Below are 17,143 nucleotides of genomic sequence, written 5' to 3' on the forward strand. Positions count from 1 at the left end.
AAAGTTAATTTTTTTTTTAAAATATAGCAAACCTTGGTGAGATGTGTGGATGTTAGATGGGAGGAATCAGGGTTGCAGAGAGACTGTTAACGGCTCTGAGAGAGCAGTGCACACATTGCCTGGGTTATGTCCCTTCTTGCTATTTCTTCCCTTTTCTAACCAGCCAGTGAGCTCAGACATTTGGAGGGTGTGTTTTTGTTTTTGTTTTTCTTTTTTTTTTTTTTTTTTTTTTTTTTTTTTTTTTTTTTTTTCTGAAATGCATCTTCACTTACACAGTACAGTTAAAAACAATAGAAAAACAGTGTCATGATTTAAAATGCTGTGGGGATTCAACCAGTACCCACTCTTCTCTCAGAAATTATCCTAAAGCAGCATGAAGCAAAAATGCTAACTTCATCTTTGATTAAAATTAGAGGTATCAAAAAGCCAAACCAGAAAATGTGTGGGAAATCTCCAATGTGTGGCAGAGAGGTGGAGAGGGGATGCCCCTGGAGACCTTCTCTTTCAGAGAGAAGCCACATTCTTCAATGCCGTGGAAGATTTTTTTGTGTGAAACAATAGAGCCCGGCAAACTTTTTAAGAGGGGTATTAAGAACCCATGAGTGGTATCTCTCCCTCTGTCTCTCTTTCTCCCTGTCTCTCCTTCCCTCTCCCTCTCCCTCACCCTCTCCTTCTCCCTTTCTCTCTTTCATTTCTCTCTCTCATCTCTCTCCATCTGCTGCAGGAGGAAGCTTCTCAGAAGACGGCTGAACAAGGAACTGATCTATAACACCATATCATTAGGAGTCATTTTATCACTATGGTTTTTCCTGTCTTAAGATCTGTTGTATTAAGTTTTACCCTGGATCCCTGGAATATCTGGTCTCTTGTTCTTGGTCACCCAAGCAGTGTTGGATATGGGCTCCATCTCATAGAGTAGACCTTAAGTCAAATCCCTAAGGGGTGAGCAAAGAATCCCAGAAATGAGAGAAAGAGTACTATGTAGCACCTGAATTGTGGCCTCAGATGAAGGATTTGCTAGCAAAGCATGAGCAAGTAAAGAGCTTGTATAGCTTGGTAAACTGCTGGTTGCCTTTACAAATGTGGGACTGTTCTCATGGTAACTTCTTCCTAAATGCTGGATGAATACATAATGCTCTTGATTGCTGTGCTTTAGACATGAGCCTCGTTATGACACACTATCATTGTCTTTAATTGTTCATTCCTGCTTTCTGGCTATGTCTTCTCCTGGATAACAAATAGACATCACTCCTCTGCTTGTAATTCTATACTTTTTAATTTTTTTTTCTTTACTAGAAGAGTGATTAAATCCTTATATTTGCTTTTCATAGTGCCTGGTCTAGGGCCTTACTCCTGCTAGGTAAGTACTCTACCATTGACTATACCTCAGTCCTAGGGGCCGCATTGTTACTGCTTTGCATTTCGCCCCAGCTGCCTTTACTAAGAGAACGATTTGAATTCACTGATGAAGAATTTCCGGAGGCAACATTTACTGATCCTGGAAGAATGAAGCTGATACTTAAGAAAAGAAAAGGAACAGAGGTTGCTTTTGTTGTTGTTGTTGTTTTCCCTTATTCCTTTGATTCTTTGGATTTGGCACGGTTTGAAGAATAAATCAGTATTGAATGGTTTTATAATTAATATTGGAAACTTCTCATTTCCAATATCAAGCACATTCATCTAGTCCATTATGTTTAATCAAGAAGAAAATACATTGAAGGTCATTTACCTTGATCCACATCAGTAGAGCAGCCCTGTCAAATCTTCTGTCCAATGCAGATTAAGAGTATCCTTTTAGGCTTGTGAAATGATGAAGTAGATAAGGCTTTTCTACCAAGCCTGACAATGTAAGTCATCTCCAGAGCCCTGGAGATGAAAGGAGAGAACCAAAAACTTACAAGTTTTCCTTTGACCTGTGCTTTCGAGCCAGGGTAGACACATACCCATGCATTCACACACACAAAGGTGGCTTAGGAAGAAGAAAAGACAGTTGCCACTGGGAAGATGAGGGGCTGGAATTTTCTGTAGAAGCAGCTATGCATGATAGGCAGAAGCAGTTTGTGTAAAAGAGGTGAGCTCCTGAGGTGAGGGGTCACTGTTTACATCTGATCCTATCTAGGCAGTCTTCCTGAAGAATGTCACTCATTTTCTCCAGTTTCTTCTCCATCATCATTGCAAGAAGCATTTCCCATGTTTACTTTGAATCCCAGTCCTCTAAGCTCTGTTACTAGTCTTATCTGTGTTTGTGGACTTGGTCATGACCTTTCTACTTCCATATCTTTTCCCATTCTGGCTTTAGTTCAGATCCCAGTTGCATTTCTTCAAAGAGAAAGAAAAGTCTTTCATTCTCACTATACAACAAATAGCCACAGGAACCTGTATTACAATTAGTCAAGACCAGGACCTCGGGGCCTCAGGGCCTCAGGGTCTCAGGGCCTTAGAGCCTCAGGGCCTCAGGGCCTCAGGGCTTCCATCTCTAGTCTGAAGTGGAGGAGTTTCTACCAAGTCCACTGTGGCAAGTCTTGAGAGCCATCTTTCTTCTCCACACTGAATTCTCAAGACCTCTAAATTTATTAAGGACCTGCTGGATACTGATGATCTGAGGGCTAGTTTGCAAATAAGGTGAGGAATGGTACCAACCAAGAACAAGCTGTCAAAAGTTTGCCTATTCCAGGTGATACTGTGATCCTTATAGAACATTACCAGATGTTCCCTACCTTCATGGATGTGGCTGTAAATTTCATTCCACAAGGAGTGTTCACTCATTTCTGCCCTCTGGCCTTGAATTTGAGGCTAGGGTTTTCTTCCTGTCAGAACCCTGCCCTCAGGTGGGCAGCAATGTTCAGAAAATCAAGGGCTTCTACCCCTATTGATGAAACCTGGAAACCTACAAACCTATAAAACACAATACTCAGGAAGCTCAGATGAGACCTTCTCCAAGATGATATGGGCAGGAAACAATTCCTAGGCATTAGGAGACTTTCCAGTACAGCTGATTGCACACTGGAAGAGAGCTCCAAATATACCATTTTGCTTATTCACCATCCATACTGGAGGAGTCTTTTCAGTCATGCAGCTACATAAGAGTCACCCATTCTTTTATAAGTAACCCTTCTACCATGCCCCAAAGAAACTCATAAGCTAATGTGGTAACATTAGACAGAAATAGAATAGTTTCTTGGGTTTGTTATCAGTACTCAATCTAAGAAGAGCCAACATTTGTGTCTAGGAAAAGCCACACAACAGGGGCAAATGAGAGGAGCTTACAGAGATGCTAAGCCATCCATTGGAAGAAGCATTGGGAATGACAGGGGCCTGAGAATGCTGGGTCAAGTTGGACAATGGGTATTTCTCAGCATAAAAATGGGGTCTGGATTTGGATCTATGGTTCTATGGCCCTAGGGATGATGATAACCTGCTGGGATGATTCTAGAAGAGTAGGAAAGCTACAATGAAACAGAAATACAGAGATTTCCATTCTATGGAGAAAAGGATTTAGTCTCAGAAAATCAAGTATGCTAACATGGGTCCAAAGCAAGAAAATACATTTAAAATTTGAGGAAATAAAATAATCAAAAAACAAAACAAAACAAACAAACCAATATATTCATATGAAAGTGTTGAGGTTAGGTCTATTTTAATTCTAAATACTGTCCCTCCCAACATATGGTTGCCCCGGGAACAAGGAGATCCTCATATACACCAAAAAGTGCTATGTAACCTTAATTTACATCTACTGGTTGAATAAAGATGCCTACAGCCTGTAGGTGAGCAGAAGAGAGGTGAGCAAGGCTTCTATTCCCAAGCTTATGGCCTGAAGCAGAAATTATGAGGGGTGAAGAGAGAGGAAGAGAGGAGAAGATGCTATAGAATAGGTGAATACCTGAAAGATGGCCACGAAGGTTGGCTAGTTGGAGTAAGAGTGGCCTAAATGGACTGTGGCAAGTTATATCATGGAGTTATTGACAGGGAAGTAAACCAAATAGCTTAGACATTGATATCTGCCGAGCTCTGGTGCTGTTGAGGTTCATATTATAAAAAATTGTGTGTCCTTTATCTGGGGCAGAATGATCAAAGATGAGATAGAAACCCCAATTCATTATTACTACAACAAGAAGGTCTGGGCAATAAACCTGTGCTGTTGTAACTAGATACCGTTGGACAGAAGAATAGCAAAATCCCAAAATAACAAGACACAGGCATTAATGCTTAGCATATATGTACTTAGCATATATGTATATTAGCATACATATAGTTTTGTTTTTGAAAGCATGATAGAATCATAGTGGCTCTCATGATAGTCTCATCCTAATTTGCGGGTGACTAGAAGAATATAATGTTTCTGGAAGTGAATTTCTAGTGTTTCTTGGTGGGCTACTAAGAAGGATATTGCTTAATGCATGCAATAAAACCATCAGCTATGGCGGTTGTGATGGCTTGAATATGCTCGGCCCAGGGAATCACACTATTAGGATGTGTGGTCTTGTTGGAGTAGGTGTGGCCTTGTTGGAGGAAGTCTGTCATTGTGGGTGTGGGCTTTAAGACCCTCATCCTAGCTTCCAAGAAGCCAGTCTTCTCCTCTTTGCCTTCAGAGCAAGAATAACTTTCAGTTCTGCCTGCACCATGCCTGACTGGACGCAACCATGCTCCCATCTTGACGATAATGGACTGAAACTCTGAACCTGTAAGCCAGGCCCAGTTAAATGTTGTCCTTATAAGAGTTGCCTTGGTCATGGTGTCTGTTCACAGCAGCAAAACCCTAACTGAGACAGTGGTAAAAGGTGGAAGGATGAAGCTGCAATCCCTTCCCTGTTTCCAGCTCAGACTTGGAATGCATTGGTGGAAGGCATGACCAATTCTGAGCAAAGATCCTAAATACCAGGGTACCTCATCCATTTACTATCTCCCCCACCTTAATCTAGGAATGCTGGATCACCTTTGTAAGTAAATATGCTTTAGAGCAAAGGGAGACTAGTGAATGCTTTTGAGGACTTTTCACTCCTAGGTTGTAATTGACATTAATTCCTAGAAACTGAATGAGACACCATGGCTACCTATTAATTAATGCTGAAGCAACAAAAGGTATTCTAACCATAGCTAAAGACTGGGTCTTGGTGGATCTCTTGCTTGGAGATCTATTCCTTAGAAAAATCTACTGATCCATCGTTTCCCCTCCACATACAAAATTAGAAAGGATACCCTTGGAGGTTTGAAGAAACCTCATGATGATGCTTTGACCTTGGGTAAGAATTCTTACTGTGGGGAATAACAAGCCTAAGCTGGGAAACTGCTCCTATACCCAGCAAAGAATAGAGTGGGATGGAGGTGGTGAATGGAATGCTGAAATATTTTAATATTGCCCTGATTCTTGTGTAGCTCTGTTTATTTCACATGTTGGCTCTTGCAATGATAATGACAAGAAATTATAGCCTAACACTTGAATTGGTCTCTGCCAAAGTAGCAATTGGGATTTTTGCCCTATCTTCAAGCAAGAGAACGAGACAAAATCTCCCGGTTAGATAGACACCCGGTTTGTTTATTCTGTTGCCTCTAGGATATTTATGTTGTTATAACTTTTGTCAGAATACAGCCTGAGGAGAGCTGGATTTTGTGGGCATTCTGTACTACATACTAATGTCATGTAACAGGGCTAGGTAAGAAATATGGGTCAATTATGCCTGTGTAAAAATCTTCATAAACACTTACACAACATACCATAGAGATTTGGATAATTAACCTTGTAATAATTCTGGACACCTGGCTACCAGAGAGGAAAGAGTAGATATACATTTCCTCTTCTACCCAGCAAGTTCTCTTGACACCACAGATATACAACAAATATAAGAGAGCCTTGCATTTTTTAGGAATGAAGGTGGCCTGACTAGAGGAATCTCAGGATTCAAAGAATGATAAAGCATGGGGAGGAGACGGGGCTGGTTTTGTTTATTTATTCATTTTACCACACATTCTATATTGGGACCTCCAAAAATCATCAGAAGCTATGAGGTTTCACATACTTCATCTTTGGTCACATAACTGAGATACCTACTGTGTTTGAGGAGCTGAACCATGGAGCTAGTGAGGGGAAGGCTTAGGGAAGATCCAGAGGATACCCTGAGGATTGGCAAATTTTGGTTACATCATTTTTTATGATATTTGTTTATTAGATATTTTCTCTATTTACATTTCAATTTCCACTCCCCCCAAAAATGCCTGTTCCTTCCTTCCTCTCCCCCTGCTCATCAACCCACCCTCTCCCGATTCCTGGCCCTGGCATTCCCCTACACTGGGGCATAGAGCCTTCACAGGACCAAGGGCCTCTCCTCCCATTGAGGCCATCCTCTGCTACATATGCAGCTAGAGCCACGAGTCCCACCATGTTTACTCTTTGGTAGGTGGTTTAGTCCCTGGGAGCTCTGAGGGTACTGGTTAGTTCATATTGTGGTTCCTCCTATGGGGCTTCAAACCCCTTCAACTTCTTGGGTCCTTTCTCTAGCTCCTTCACTGACCTGATCTTATCATCATCTCCTATGCAAACCATAACCAATGATGATAGATCAATCATTAAGTTAGCTTTCTAGAAATGCTTACACTCTTGAGTTCTTCAGTCAGCAGCAGGAGATCATTTTCTTTGACTTCACAACCTAGAAATCAGTCAGCCACTCTAGAAGCAAGTCACTTGTAATGCCACCGATCAAAGTGGAATATTCTTACTTAATAAACTAAGATGAATTCTTGTCATGCTGAATTTAAATCATTAAATGTCTATACAGTGAATCACACTTATACAATTTAATCAAGGTTTTTATTTCTTTTATTGATTGCTGCATGTCTTAAATGGCAGGTAACTCAGTTTGCAGGAAAACTGACAACACTGTGAGGCTGAGATGTGTTTAAATTAAGAAATGTTGAAACCCGTGGAAAGTAAACATAAAATAGAACAAAAGAACACAATCCCTGGCTTCTGTAAGACATGAGTGTGGTGCACTGGCTACAGGGGAGAAGAGGAGACTTACAGTGGTCTTTTCTTTGCACCTGTCTCTCAAAGCTTCCTCATTCACTATTTCTTATTCCAAGAAAACTCTGAGTACATTCTGTATTCAGCTGGTGGGTGTCTGCATAAAGGCTTGAAGTTCCCATAGACTGGAGAGCCATCCCCACCAGTTCTGCTTGTTTGATGCCTGCTTCTGATTCTCCTAGAAGATCCCAAGCCCCCAAGGAACGTTTGTGATATGGGCCAAGGGTGAATGCCCAGAGGCTGGATAAATACCCTCTGAGGGCACCACAATCCTTTGCTACCCAAGGACACAAGTGCAGAATTCAGCTTTTATGGCACGTGATGCCAGGATCACATAGAATCCTAGAGTATCTTTATTTGTTCTATAACTTAATAGTATACCCATAAAATAATTACATTATACTTATAGCTTTTCTTCATTTATAAACACGACACAATTTAAATACAATTTGAGCCATTCGAAGGTAAACTTTATACATATAATAAGCCAAGAAGTAGCCTCAGACCACAGCATATCATATAGCCTTCATGGGTACACCCACGATTGGGATAAAAAAAAAAAAGATTGCTCACGTATATACTTTGTGGGTTCCTAGTTCAACTTGCCCTGTTAATGTGTGGGTCCCATTAATAGAATGACATGGTCTGGCTTTGCAGCTAGGTGTGAAAATCTCCTTACGCTCTGGTGACATGTCACCATCCACCCTCTGGTGACATGTCACCATCTTCCATTAAGGACACTCAAGAACTCTCCTTCACAGCTTTTCCGCTGCATGTTCTGCTCTGGCTCTACCTTGAGATTTTCTACTAAAAGTGAAAATTGTAGCAATGACCTCAGGCACCCTCTTCACTTTTTGCCTTCATCCCTGGAGTTTCCAGCCCTGTGCGATTTTTTTCCATTCCTCCTTGTTTCTCTCTCCTGATTCCAGGCTGTGCACTCTCATTTCTGAAGCTAATATCCCCTTCAAAACCACACCATCTATACTCAGGGATACTGTGTGGCAGAAGTAACTAAATTAGAAAACTTACATTGCAATACAGGCAAAAGAGTTCATGGCACACCCTCCTCCAGGTAGCAGACTGGAGAGCCAGCATCATTGCTGAGTATCCAGGAGCCTGAGTCTCAGAGCAGCTTAGGGATGGTCTCTCTCACATACTAGGAAACCCATTCTTGGCAAGAGCATGGACTCAGAAATTATCAACCAAAGGGTTTTAGCACATTCTTATTCCCACCAATGGCTTCTCATTCACATTTGTCAGATCCCATACATGTCATTCACAGGGAGGCCTACCTAGGACAATTGCACAAAGAGATTGAACTTGAGTGTCATTTTGAAGGAAAATAAATTATTTCAAAGTCCTCACATCAAAAGACCACACAACAGAGACTCCAACAACTCATCAGCAGAACCAAAGATGACTGAAATGTTTCTTGGTATTTTTAGGAGTCTATTCTTTATACAGGAAGCTCTCTTCTGAGTGATAGTTCACCTACATTACTACCCTCTATATTTGCTTTATATTTCTGCCTGTGTCACAAAATGTCTCAATACCATATATTCTTACGTATCTTTTAATAGAAGAAACATTTTTTATTTTTTTGCTTAGTGTAATGGCAGTGAAAACAGTACCAGGTCTCATCTCACATGTGCCTTTCGATCTTTACAGCTTCCTAGTAACTCCTCTGTATACACCTCTGTCCCAGTTCGATTTGTATACTATGCCACAATGTTTTAGTGTCTCCTGTGATGTCATATTAAAAGTAAAATCATGGCATGTCCCATCTCCCTGTTCAATCTGGAGTAAAAGTGTGTGTGTGTATGTGTGTGAGTGTGTGTGTGTGTGTATGGATGGATGGATAGATGATAGATGGATGGATGGATGGATGGCAGTGAATTGCTGACCTGGCAGTTTTTCCTCCGTTAAATACTTTTCCACAGGTCACTCGACGCTCTACTCCCTATTCAGAATGGTGCTGCTAAGCTAGAGTCCAAACACGTGACTTGATATATGAATATGTTGATAATACTTTTAACTGTTTTTAACATGATAGGTCAATTATAAGACTGGCGTTAATACAGAGACCTTGTGAGTGATAACATGGTAGTGGGAATAGCATGCGCACCAGAGTTTATCTTGAGCTACAGATGGGGGCTATGAGGAGGAAAAAAGAGGTGGTGTCCAGAGGTGTGGAGAGTCTTGCCTGCTCAGTACAGTTCCTAGGGTAGTCCATTTCCTGATCCACTTAGTTTGGCTTGTCCTCGTGGGTACCAGATTTGTTCCGGAACCCCTTGCAGGTGAGCATCTCCTTTAAAGATGCTGCCCACATCGGCATCACAGCAGCGGCAGAGCTGGGCAGCTCCCAGGTCAGAAGAATGAATGTCCACGCCACAGAGGTCTGGTGAATAACAAAAGTTTGCGACAGAAGAGTCGTGCATTCTTCACCAGAGGAAGGGTGAAGCTGGAGTGTAGGATGTGGCTTTTCCACATGGTGGAATCGTTAATCCCGGATGACAGTGCATCTCTTGAAAAGTTCTGTCGATTTTCTGGGAGTGGAGTTTTCCAACATCTTCTGTGTCTGATCCACAAAGTGGATTTAGAGACACAAGTGTAGCCTGGGGTGGATCAGGGAGAGTCTACAAAGCTTCACTTGTGGTCCTCATTTGTGACAAGGACACTGTTAGCCCTAAGAGACACATTTGCTGCTGACTGGGACACCGGGCAGAGTGTGAGTGAGCTCAACAGAAGTGGCGGTGGTGCAACCCAGGGGTAAGGGTGCTCAAAGCTGAGCTGCATCCTGCCCCCTGTGAGTTCACTGCTTGTCCGAGTCACTCAGGTTCACGGACATGCACCGGCAGTGCTTCACCTTCTGGATTTTCTTGATTCGGAAAGGTGGGTCGAGACCCGGGCATTCGAGCTCCACAATGACAGAGGTGACACGCTGGGGCTTGCAGAAAGCGCAGGATTGGAAGGAGTCCTCCTCCTTCTTCACGTGTCGCGGGATGTAGAAGGAGTTGCATTGGCCGTAGCAGAAGCGGTTGAGGATGGTGCGGCTGCGGCACCCCTCCTCGCTCACCGTCTGCCGCAGAGGCTGCGTCTTACACCAGTCACTCTTGAGGTACTTGCGCTCGGTGACCACCAGGGCCTCCTGGCTGGAGGCCAGCACCTCCTTGATCTGGTGATGCCATCTCTCGGAGTTGTTGCTGCTACCATCCTTGTAAGGCGAGGGGATGGCGCCCGCAGGCCGGTTCTTCCGTGTTTCAGCTACCTTTACCAGCATAGCCACCAGGAGCAAGGTCAGTGAGAGTTTCCAGAACATCCTGCAACGAGAAAAGAGCTGGTCAGGAAGGGTTATCTGGTGAATGAATGAATATTCATCTTTTTCTCTGAGTGTTTATGGTTGCATACCCAGAAATTAAATAGTACAAGAGGAGGTAGTTGTAACCACACTACACAGTACCCTATAACCAGTATGTTTTACAGTAATAGGAGAAAGCCATGCTGTGTTTTGAATGGACAGTGTCCCTCTTAACTCACGCTATTTAAACATTTAGGTCCTAGTTGGTGGGTCACTGGGGTAGATAGTTGGTGCGACTTCGTGTCTGTTCTTTCCTTCCTTCTGAAGGGCCCCACCTGTATTACTGCCACCATACCTTTCTTGAAGAGTTAAACTGTATCCCCTTACATGATAAGCCAAAATAAACTCTCTCTTAAGACATAGCTAATTCAGGTATTTTGTCCCAACCACAACAAAAAAGGATCGTTGTTATGGCAGTAAGTTGAACAATTTCAGTGAAAAAAAAAAAAAAAACAATAACCCAGTAGTGTTGATGTAGCCCAAAGATAAGGTAGGTTATTAACAACAGTAGCACCCAGGATATACTCTGCAGGTGTGCACAGTGTAGGCTAATGCTGGCTTAATTGCTTGACATGCCAGTCTCTCCTAACACAGCTCATCTGTGTCTCAAAGTCCTTCACCCCAGATTTCATTCTCCAAACTCTAAACTAATGCTGCCATTTAGTATTAGAAGAGCTACAATTTATTGGTTCCTAAGATCTATCAAAAGGTTTTCCATTTCCTTTCATATGTAAATGTAATTAATAGTCGGAGTTGCATCGACTGGGTGTGACTGTCTTCCCAACTTCACAAAGGAGGAAACAGGTTGGGTAAGGCTGCCCAACTTGCCAAAAATCACAAAACCTGGGTATGAAGTATTTGAATCCTGGCATCTCGGCTCCATTATATTGACTTCCATGAATGTAGCCCTAGCTCTTTCTTTAAAAGCTATGTTAAAATGCCTATGGGGAAAATCACAGTGTGGGTCACTCTTAGTAGTCTAGGTTGAAGTGACAAGTGGCACTGTACCTCGTCTCAAAGGTGACATCTTCTGTCCTCAACTACACCTGGAACATTGGAGCTAGAGTCATTACCAGCAGAGGCTTTGCCAACACCAGCATTTTCATATTACACTTGTGCTGTCAGACATCCTCCAGACTCCATGTGAGTACCCCCGCCCCACTGAGTTTGCACGTGGAGGACCCATTCAGAGGTAGAACCTGGTAGGAAGACTATGTGGGGTTGCGCTTGAAAAAGACTGAGGGATGAGCATCTCTTCTCTCTTTTGAGGGTCGGGGGTGGGGGTCTGGCATGCAGAGGGCAGCTTTCTCTGCGGCACTGCCCTACCTTAATCAAACACTTCTACGTGGACCAATTGTGAAGGACTGAAACCTTCCAAACTGTGAGCCAAAAGAAACCCCGTTATCCTTTTCAGTTTCTTGGCTTTGCTCCAGTAAAATAAAACTGGCTACCAGTGGATATGAGGGTATGAGGAAAACGCACATATTATGCTTGGAGAAGGAACGGGAATAGTCTAGGTACTTGCAAGTCTAGGGCAGATGAGTCCCTTAAGAGGATAGGCTAAGGAGGTAGCTCAGAGGGTAAGGTGCTTCCTGGGAAAGCATGTGGATTTGTGTTTGCATCCCCCTGCAACCACGTAAAGAAATGTCTGGCATGAAGGCACACACCTGTGAGTCCAGGCTGGTCGGCAGAGAGAAGAGGACCCAGGGTTCACTGGCCAGCCAATCTAGCCAATCACAGAGCCCTGGGTTCATAGAGCTCCATTCTCAAAAAATAAGGTAGGAAAGAAAAATCCAAAAAGAATTTGTCTCAGGCTACTTTTAGACAACGTGGACGCCATTGACCCAATAGGAAGAAACATTAAAGAGCTGAGAAAGAGAGAAAGGATTTGCTTTCTCCTGGTCCTTTAAAAACATTTGTCCGCCACAATTATTAAATTTTAAGTCCAAGTTTCTTTTAAGGGCTTTTCTCACGCTTCCCTGGTTCCACACATGAAGTGTCATATGATGATGGCCACACTTCCACCAGACCCATGGCAAGAGTTGAGACTTGGACTCGTTCAGCTTCTTGAGTCTGTGGAGTGATTTGTGATCTCAATCGCCTCTTAAAAGGAGAGTCTTTTGGTTCTACTTTAATAATTTCCAAAATGATTAACACTCTAAATAAACAAAACCAACAGTTTTCAAGTCTCAGCCAGGAAAGATTTATGGCTAGCCTAGTCCTCAGTTCCTAGCTCCAACAACAGCTTATCATGAACTCTTGGTTCAGCTCAAACTTCAGGCTTCCCCTTCAGCAGCTTCTCACTGTTGTCAGGGTGAAGCGAGCTAAAACATGCTCAGATCGATTTGGGGCAGAAACTCTTCGTGTGAACAGTATTCGAAGTGGTGATTAGTAACAGGCGTTCTTTGAACACTTTAAGACAGCATGTGAACATCTGGCATCCATGCCTGGAAGCACTGTCTCCCAGGAACTGAGCAAGTAAAGCAAACTTCCAAGTTTTAAGAAAGGGAAAGATACTGATGAAATCTACGTAACTGGAGACAAGTCCGGCTGTCCTCTCCATCCCTACTCTCTCATACACATAACTTACTCACACGTGGTAGTAAGAAACTGGCCGAAGACATGACGTCTCAGTGTCCAAATAGGTAAGCCAGTTACTTACCTGTTTTGCTACAGTGGCTGTTGGGGAGGTGTCCTTATAACTTTGGGGACAGTTAAGCCAGCTGCTGCCACTGGCACCTACTCTACTGGCCCTGGCTCCTGTAAGGGTCATAGGAGGAGAGAAGGTGCACACCTATTCTTCAGTTTGTCATCCATCCCACACACATCAGTGGGCTGACTGGGACCTGAGTTTAGCATGTCAGTGCTGCCCTAAAGCTCTTAGCTATTCAGACAAGTGGCTGGCATATAACTACCTCTCAGGAATGCTGTTCTGACTGCCAGCAACGACCGCACGAGGATACTTCATTTTACCCTCACATCTTGTGTTTGGCTTGTATCAGAAGAAACTCATAAATAACTCCTGTTGGTTTTATTAACCATCCTCCTGGCCCGACAATGCTGTCAATTTGCAAAGTGTGCCAGGACTATAAATGCTGATGGCCTAAGCAGACTAGGTTGGCCAAAGTTGATTGTATAAAGAGAGAGCTGGTTGTGGTAGTATTTCCCCTAAGTGAACGCCCTTGGGCCTGACCTTTGAAGCCAGAGTGGCCCTACCACCTAGACAGCCAAATAGTACCTCATCTTAGAGCCATCAAGACTGAAGAGAAGCTTCTATCTCGGTACACTTCTAGATTTCTAGAAAAGGCATGGAAGTGCTGAGGTTTTAGGCATATGCAGATGTGCGAAAGCCAAGGATGCACTGAGGCTGGGGACTGTACCCTCAGAGTGACCTTAATGGATTTTAGACATCAGGGCAAGGCTGTACTGGACTGTGTAGGTAGGAGTAGAGAATAGAATGGGGACAGAGCATTTGCTATATCCTAAGAATTCCAGAACACCAGAAGATGAAAGAAAGCAAATGAGATAAACGTCTCATCTATCCAATGGGGCAGACTCTAACCAAAATAATAATAATAATAATAATAATAATAATAATAATAATACACTACTTCCATGTTAATCTTCAGAGATTATTGTTTATTGGCCTTCTACAGCCACAGCTAAGGACACTTCATCTCTTCTTTTGAATCTTATACCAACAAGATAATGTTCTGCCCCTTATCTAACGCTCTAGAGACACATGAGTTCCTTGGTCTCCCAGATTGGCCTTACTTTGGGGTAGCTTGTTGTTGAAATAAGTCTCTCCTGGCAACTGTAAACTGAAGACAAACTGTGGCCCATGGGGCCAAACCAAACCTGAAGTTCTGTTTTGTAAATCAGCTTGTGCTGAATTGATGCCACACACTCTTTTACCTGTTGCCTGAGGCTGCCTTTGTGCTGTAAGGGCAGAATAATGCGTCGTGGAGACAGTGACTATGATGCACACAAAGTCCAAAAATGTTTACTTGTGGCCTCAGAGAAGTCTTGCCCCAAATCCCACCTGTCTAAATTAGTCGTTGACTTTTTAGGGCTCAGTTCAAAATTTCTAACTGTTCAATGTTTCAAACAGGGAGGCATAGAAAACACAATAAAGCCTATGTGCCCATCACCAAGATGTAGACAATATCGACACTTCTCATCTTTATTTGACACGTCTCAATTGTGAAAAACATAATTTGAGTATATAGAGAAGCAGCATGACAGTTCCCTCCCCCAACTCCTTCTAGACGACCTCACCGAGACTACCAGCACTCTGCCTCTGGTCTGCATCATCCCATCCTCTTCTTAAGTTCCTGCTCATGTGTTATGCATGAGTATTGTTTGAGTGTGTGTATAATTCTTTACATAAACAACACCACCTTCTACTTTCTACTTCAGAAATATATGCTTGAGACTTTACACCCGTGGGTACCTGCAGATAATCTGTTCATCCCTCTGCTGACTCTAAAAATGAATCATGTCCTCCATACATCATACTGAGGGTGCTTCTGCTTGTCTTCTTGCAGTCGGTGGTGCTACATCGAACCCTTTTAATATTTGTTTATTTATGCCTGCCGGTTGCAGGGTTTTATTATTTATTTATTTATGTATGTATGTACGTATTTATTTATTGCTGTTACAGGAGACATGGAGAAGTGAAAAATGTTGGGTCACAGGCTGTGCTCAGCTTCAGCTGGACTAGGTCTGTTGGGTTGCTTTCCAAGTGCTGACAGCAGCATTCTTTCCCCAGGGTAGGATGTGGGTCCCTGCAGCTGCACGTACTTGACAACACTTGATATTAGTACACATTACCTCTGCCTATCTGGAAAAAAAAAAAGCATGTGAAAGGACATCTTCTGATTCATTTGCATGTCTCTGATTAGAAGGTCACACTGAGTTCAAACCCAGTTGTCCTCTGACTAGAGAAGGAAGACTGGTTGCAATTCTTTGGAAGGCAGAGAAGGTAGTCAGAATATTGGGAGAAGCAAACGCAGAAGTCCTAAGTGCAAGTCTCTGAGGTGTCGCCAATAGACTCTGAAGTGGCTAGCAGTCTCAAAGCAGAAATATCAAGGTCTCTCCCGTGTCATTTAGGAGTTAGAAATCTAAACGGATTAATTTACGTTTCCAACTGACCTATCTGGGCCAGACTGATCATCATTTCATCCTAGGAAAGTCCCATCTCATCTGAAAAAAAATTGTATCCTGCTTTGAAAAAAAGAACATTTTCAACCGGGGGAAAACAATGTATGGTTATGGAATTTTTTTTTATTTACTTATGGATATCAAAAATATCAAAGGACTCAAAGTTCTTAATTATCTTGGTAAAGTACTGGGATGTATTCAGGATAGGCAATCGAATCTAGAGGTGATATGGCAGCAGAAGGTTATATTCCATATGGGAATGGATGAGACATCTCTGTCTCATCCATGTCTGTGACATGTATAGGCAGGTATGGCTTCTGTTTAGGACCCATGCACCCGAATGGGAAGGATAGTAATAGAGCTCTGGGCTTGAGCTTCCCATCTATGACCCAGCATGGCTCATTGTTGGCTTCCTCCATAAAATGATGCTAGTTATCACCCACTAGACGGAGTTACTGTCACAAGGAAAGTAGATCTGACATCAAGTCACTATCCAAGAAGTCTCCATGGGTTTTTTTTGAAAGAAAGAGTAGTACAGTCCATAAAAAAGGTTTTGTAACAAGAGGATTGTTCTTCCAGCCACAGGGCAGCTCCTTTTGCCTCCTATTAGAGAGAGAGAGCTTGGGCTGATGTCCGAGGAAGCTGGCCACAGCAGTTACTGCACGGCCCAGCGTTGTCCCTACCCTGCCAGGATGGCACTATGTTCCCCATGGGTATGTATCCATAAAAATCAGAGGCTTGTCTAAGAAGCTTTGAGTACAACAAAAGCTTTCTCATTCTGTTACTTCTAGCTGTTGGGTTTGCTTGCTTTCTATCAGTTTTCAGGAATGTACAACAACTCATATAATGTTTGACAAAACAGAGCCCCACCCCTGCTTTCTTCAGACTTCATGAGCATATGCATGTATCTATTGTCTCTTGGCTTTTCTATATTTTTTCCTTGATTTCTTTCTTCTTTTCTATTTTTTTTTCTTTTTTTTTCTTTCTCGCTTTCTTTCTTCACTTCTCTGATTTCCTCAATGGGCTACAGAGTTCCTGCATCAGAGTTCACTTTTCATACTCCCATCTTATTGCACATCCATCTTTATGAATTCACCTACTAGCTCTCTGCCCATGACTCTCTGATACTATACCCAGCTGTCTACCAAGCATTCCTCATACGTCCCCTGCAATCCTAGGTTCCACATATCCCATGATTCTTCAATCATTTCCCATGCATCTGCTGCTCTCCTGACCATTCCTATCTCAGCGAACAACTCAGCTTTTTCCTTTAATCCAAAAAGCAGAGACTGCTAATTTATAACATCAGTACTTAGGACCTGATGCACTCTCAGTGGAAGAACCACACTTCTGTTCCGGCATTGGATTCTAAGTTCACAATCAACCCTCTACATACCAAGTTGTGGTAAGCTGGTTGGTCCAAGCCCATGAGTTACCCAAGCTAATAGGTTAGCCCTATCTCCTTTCAGTTAATTGGTTTTGACATGTGCAGTGGTGCACCTCTGGGAACTTTTTCCTAGATGTGAAAAAGACCTGCCATGAGAAATTACTACTGCAGATTCTCTCTCTCTCTCTCTCTCTCTCTCTCTCTCTCTCTCTCTCTC

The 17,143-nt window shown here is 42.7% G+C and overlaps 1 protein-coding gene across 1 annotated transcript in view; it reads right to left on the reverse strand.

Annotated features, from left to right (window-relative positions):
- Window positions 1-6,796: 6,796 nt before the first annotated feature.
- The window catches only part of Grem2 (gremlin 2, DAN family BMP antagonist), a 94,091-nt gene continuing 83,744 nt past the window's right edge, over window positions 6,797-17,143 (reverse strand). Inside the window, exon 2 of the mRNA XM_031390384.1 lies at window positions 6,797-10,338. Coding sequence (XP_031246244.1) covers window positions 9,831-10,337 — 507 coding nt within the window. The 5' untranslated portion in view covers window position 10,338 and the 3' untranslated portion in view covers window positions 6,797-9,830. The remainder of the gene's footprint in view (window positions 10,339-17,143) is intronic.

Source organism: Mastomys coucha, unplaced genomic scaffold (assembly GCF_008632895.1).
Source record: "Mastomys coucha isolate ucsf_1 unplaced genomic scaffold, UCSF_Mcou_1 pScaffold1, whole genome shotgun sequence".
Taxonomy (NCBI): domain Eukaryota; kingdom Metazoa; phylum Chordata; class Mammalia; order Rodentia; family Muridae; genus Mastomys; species Mastomys coucha.